The sequence below is a fragment of the Argopecten irradians genome, chromosome 1 (assembly GCF_041381155.1).
Source record: "Argopecten irradians isolate NY chromosome 1, Ai_NY, whole genome shotgun sequence".
Lineage (NCBI taxonomy): Eukaryota > Metazoa > Mollusca > Bivalvia > Pectinida > Pectinidae > Argopecten > Argopecten irradians.
In genome coordinates, this window is record NC_091134.1 from 6134696 (window position 1) to 6139893 (window position 5198).

Genomic DNA, 5198 nt, shown 5'->3' on the forward strand with positions numbered 1-5198 from the left:
AATTTTCTTTTTTGATTATTTAGATTGTTGTGCATTTCGTTTCTTTTAGATTTGCATTTTAAGTAACTTCCGGTGTTGTTTAGTTGACATTGGCAACAGTCGATTTCCCGTAGTACGAATGGTCGAGACACCAAAATGGGTCGACCGAAGTATTTCACACCATCTGAAGTCGCTGTACACAATACCGTAGATGACCTTTGGGTATCTTTTCTTGGGAAAGTGTATGATCTCACCCCGCTTTGCGAAAAATATAAAGGTAAGTAGACGAGCGTTCTCATAATGATGTCTACTCCAACAATGTTAGAGGTATAGCACGACGAGACACTTTTGGAACATTACGTCGTGTCGACAGTCAGCAAAATAACGTCCAATAAAAACACCCGGCTGACCAGTCGACTCTCATGTTATGGGAGTAAATGATGTCATATTTTTATAATCCAGTCAAGGCATTGTGAAGTCGGTACATACAACTTACAAGTAAACATTTCAAATACAAGGCTTTAAACAACTCAAAAACAAACTCAGTGTACAGATTGATACCTGCATGTTCACCTCACAAATGACAAATTGGAATGGAGATTTATGTAAATTTATATAATTTACTATAGTAAGCGTACTTTATGCTCACGCCAATGAGGATATAACACGTGCTCCGAAAAGGAAAAGGCTGGAACATGGACAAAACTCCTAACGTTAAACGACTGAGATAATTTCGCCAAGTAGGTAATATTTGTCGTGGTGGTATGTAGGCCTAGATCTACATATGTCCATGTGTGCATACAGATACGTTGGTTTTATCAGTTTAACATCATATTAATATAGCCATGGTCAAATAAGGACGTGCCAGGTTTGTTGTGGGAGGAAAGTCAGAGTACCCGGAGAAAAACACTGACAGCGGTCAGGACCTGGCAACTGCACCAAAAGGGATTCTATATCACGACCCAAAGTGGAGGGCTGATGGTAATAATTATATGTTGAGACATCATAACCACTCCGCCACCACGGCCTCTACATGCAGACACATTGTGTCTAGATTAGTAATACGTTGTAGTATCTCATACTCTCATATTGAAACAAAAGCATCTATTTGTATAGTAAGCCAATATAAGAAGTGAGTGAACAGATCACATTGAGCAGGAATGAAAAAATGCCCTGCTAGTGCTAGATAGTGGTTCGAACCTGGGATCCTTCAATAAATAAACACTAGCTGGATGCTCAACTTGTTGCTGGCAATCAACCTGATTCAGAACCATTACAGCATTACTGTTTCCGTTCCCCATAAGTCATGAGTGGTTATTTTCCCAATACATACTATCATACATGTACATTTTGCATTAAAATTATCATCTTTGTATTAATTTTTAATTTTTTTCTTTAAATTTTTCTGATTTTATTAAAATGGATAGATTTAACCAAATTTTGCATAAAAATGTACTTAAAACATCTTCCGGTACTTTTTCATTTCATAATATGAATAATTTTCCTATATGTTTCATTTTTAAAATATCATTATTTTTGTACACCTCCTTTGTGGCGTTATTTCCTTCTTTGTTCTTCCCAATATGTTGATAAGAAATGTTCCTTGCTGTAAGACGTTAATAAGACCTGGTTTTCTCAAAAATCAGAAAAATTATAAGCTGGAATCTAATAGAATCGGGAAATTGTACTAGAACTGAATTTAAGGCTTTGATTAGTTTTTAGTGACTACCAAAATGTGAACATTGACTTTTACTCTTCACAGGTGATGTCCTCCTAAAGCCAATCATTCAATCAGCAGGAAAAGACATTTCACACTGGTTTAATCCAAAACTAAAAGACGTGAGTTTTCTACCCTCAAAATTGCATTTGTATATTTGTATTATGAAAGGTATCATGGTGTCTAAAGGCGGAATCTTTTTGAACTTTGTGTATTCTATGGTGTAGAAAAGCCAAAGGTGTTAGTAATAATCCACCAACCAAAGATTTCCAAACATGAATTTCAAACTTGTGACTCAAAGGGCTAGTGGTAGAATGACATTATAAGATGAAATTTCTCATCAGACACTGTTACTGTATATAAAATCATGCAAATTTGTGTTGAAGTTTTTTTCTGTAAAATGTTAAAACTAATCATGCATGGTGTAAATTTATCAAAAAATTAATTATGTAATTGGACTTACTTTCATTGTTTGCATTAACTAATTTAATTCCAATAAAGTTTTCACATTTTCAGAAACATAGAACTTTTTCAGATTTTATTCAAATTTGTTTCCTTTTATTCCAGATCCGTACCCATGTTGATCCACTCACTGGATGTGTGATTCCGTATTGTCCTAATGGACGATTTGTTCACATCCCTCCTCCCTATCCAGACAGCTTCTGGGCAAATGACTTTGGCCGCCCCTGGTGGAAAGATGACGGGTACCTCGTAGGAATATTGTCAAAGAAAACAAGATCCATCAAAATTATCAACACTTTAACATCACAGGAGCAGGTTATAGAGGTGAGAATGTTGAGCAAAAAAAGCTTCATGCATTTAAAGACATGTGGTGTTGAATAGATTATTTTTTTGTTAATTTCAAAAACGTTTAACTCTGTTAACAGTCACTTCCAGGAACTCATAATATTGCATGATATATTCTGTGGCTCTGAAGTGGACTCTTTAAATGCAAGTATCATTGTACTTTTGTCAATGTATCTTTGTTATCTCTATATGCAGGTTTCATTGTAATTTGGGGAATGATGACCCTTTTAAAATTGCCTACACATTTAAACATTATTTAATATTCACAGGTGTGTTCAGAAGAAATTATGACAGAAATTTTAGACAGATATGTCAAGTACAATGCACATGCAGCAAGCTACACATGGAAATACGATGGCAGGAATCTGGACATGTCGATGACACTAGAGGATAACCAGATTCCCGATGAGGATGAGGAATTTTACAAACTTAGTATGAATGATGATACATTTTTACAGGCCATTCATCTATTCTTCAACGACGACCTCACCGAGGCGTAGTGTCCATTTTAAGGGAGACGATGGTATATGTATATCATTACAAGTAATATAATACAGAACATTTTATAACAGATATGTGCTAAAACATTCCTGGAGAAACCACTAAAAGAATGGAAAAGATCAATCTGTCAATTAAGAAGGAGTTTTGAAGTGTAAAATACTTAATGTTTAAGAAGTTACTTAATGTAATGAATAAAAATGTATAATATGTTGCTTAAAAGACCTTTTTAAATCAGCAGCTCCTGTTTTTAAAGATGCTCCAACGCCGACAGGGCATAAATGATATTCATCATTTGAAAAATAATTGGTGTTTAATTGTGTATATACAATGTATATATGTAATTAACACAAAAAATAATATAAAATAATTTACTTCGCCTTTGGTGCATGCGCAATCAGTACTTCATTCCATGTAGGATATAGTGGCACAGAATTTTTTCGGGATGCAATTAATTATTTTTTTATATTTTTAACGGGAAGTAAAAATTAGAAGCTAAAACTTTTCAATGATGGTAATGGTCTAAAGTAAGTAACTTTTGTATCTGAAGAAAAATACTAAATCGTCTGCTCCTGTTTTTAATAGTGAAATAATACCATTTGTCAGCGGTGGAGCATCTTTAAAAAATCTATTGTGATCTTAGCTTTAGACGTTTACATTGTACTGAATCTGCTATAGAACAATGATTTTAAGATGATGAATTTAAGTAATGTTCAGTCATGAGACTAAGTAACATGTAATAAATAGAATACTTCATTACAAATCTATAGTAATACAAATGCATTGTAAATGTCTACTTTCAGAGAAATTGGGTAACTATTTCCATAATCTACCATAAGTGTAGTTAGATGATAGAGTTTATTGAAGTTCAATATTCATGTGTTAAATCTCTTCTCTAAACTGTGTTTTTGGTATTAGTTACTGCAATACTCTTTCTGGGTCAAAGCACCTAAACAAGTTGAAAATGTTTATACATTTTAATAATGTTAACATAGTACTAGTACCAGACAGTAATAAAGATAATGTTTCATGTATGAATTTCAAGCTCATGCATTCTATTGTATGAAGACTTCAAATAAAACACAAAGTCTGACATACATAGCAGGAAATTTTTTTTATCAATTACTATGATCTATAAGCATTGTTAAATATGTGTTGCCTTAACAAATCTGCTCTGCACTGACAGCCTTTACTTGTCAACTTTTGTATATATTTTATCAATTTTGTAATATACATGCATTTGTAAATATGAAGTAAATGACTATTGTCAATTTGTCATTTATCATTTTTGAATAGTTTTTCCTTATTGCATGTAGGTCACCTGACCATAGGTCATGGTGACATATTGCGATACTCTTTTGTCCGACGTCGTGCGTCGTTCGTTAACATTTCCTTGTGAACACTATAACTTGAGTAAATATAAACCGAGCTTAATGAAACTTTGTATGTAGACTAACATGGGAAAGATCTCAGATGAGTTTGAAAATCAGCTTGATTCAACAGTAATTTACGAAGTTATTGCCCTTTGCACTAATAATTAATATTGAACCTTGTGAACGCGATAACTTTAGAAAATATAAACCGAACTTAATGAAATTTTGTGTGTATACTAACATTTGAAAGATCTTGAACGAGTGTAAAAATCAGCTTGATTCGACAGAAATTTACTAAGTTATTGCCCTATGCACTAATAATTAATATTGGACCTTGTGAACGCGATAACTTTAGTAAACGGACGTAGCACGACGGACGACGATGGACAATTAAAAGACTATCGCAATAGGTCACCATGGCCTATGGTCAGGTGACCTAAGAAATTGTTACATGTATTCTTTAATCATGACAACTAATATACACTGACACACAAGAGGCAATGCTAGAACCTCTTGCAAACCAAAGTATACACGCAACAAAGACAGGACATATCATTTCAAAATGTCTTCTTTTATTGCCCAAGTGTATTGTAAGTGAAGATACAAGTATAAATGCACTGATACAAGTATACTGATAACAATTATCACTATCTCATGGAAAACCATTTCATCCAATAATATGCTCTTTCAGGTGGGAAAGGGATAAAAAAATTCCAACAAAAATGTTCATCCACTTCTTCAACAAAACATGCTTTTTGGACTAATGCAATAGAAGCTTAAAAATGATAACAATTTATGTAATAAATAGTGAATGAAAGCTTGAA

The 5198-nt window shown here is 33.4% G+C and overlaps 1 protein-coding gene across 1 annotated transcript; it reads left to right on the forward strand.

Moving 5' to 3' along the window:
- The first annotated feature begins 64 nt into the window (after window positions 1-64).
- On the forward strand, window positions 65-4283 carry LOC138316225 (cytochrome b5 domain-containing protein 1-like). The gene is made up of 4 exons (XM_069257823.1): window positions 65-256; window positions 1742-1818; window positions 2264-2482; window positions 2773-4283. The coding sequence occupies exons 1-4, from the start codon at window positions 136-138 to the stop codon at window positions 3001-3003; spliced, it is 648 nt and encodes a 215-aa protein (XP_069113924.1). The 5' UTR covers window positions 65-135; the 3' UTR covers window positions 3004-4283.
- Window positions 4284-5198: the final 915 nt, after the last annotated feature.

Coding starts and splice junctions, on each gene's coding strand:
- LOC138316225 (XM_069257823.1), top strand. CDS start 136: ATGGGTCGACCGAAGTATTTCACACCATCTGAAGTCGCTGTACACAAT. Junction 257..1,741: donor GCTTTGCGAAAAATATAAAG/GTAAGTAGACGA, acceptor TACTCTTCACAG/GTGATGTCCTCCTAAAGCCA. Junction 2,483..2,772: donor CACAGGAGCAGGTTATAGAG/GTGAGAATGTTG, acceptor TAATATTCACAG/GTGTGTTCAGAAGAAATTAT.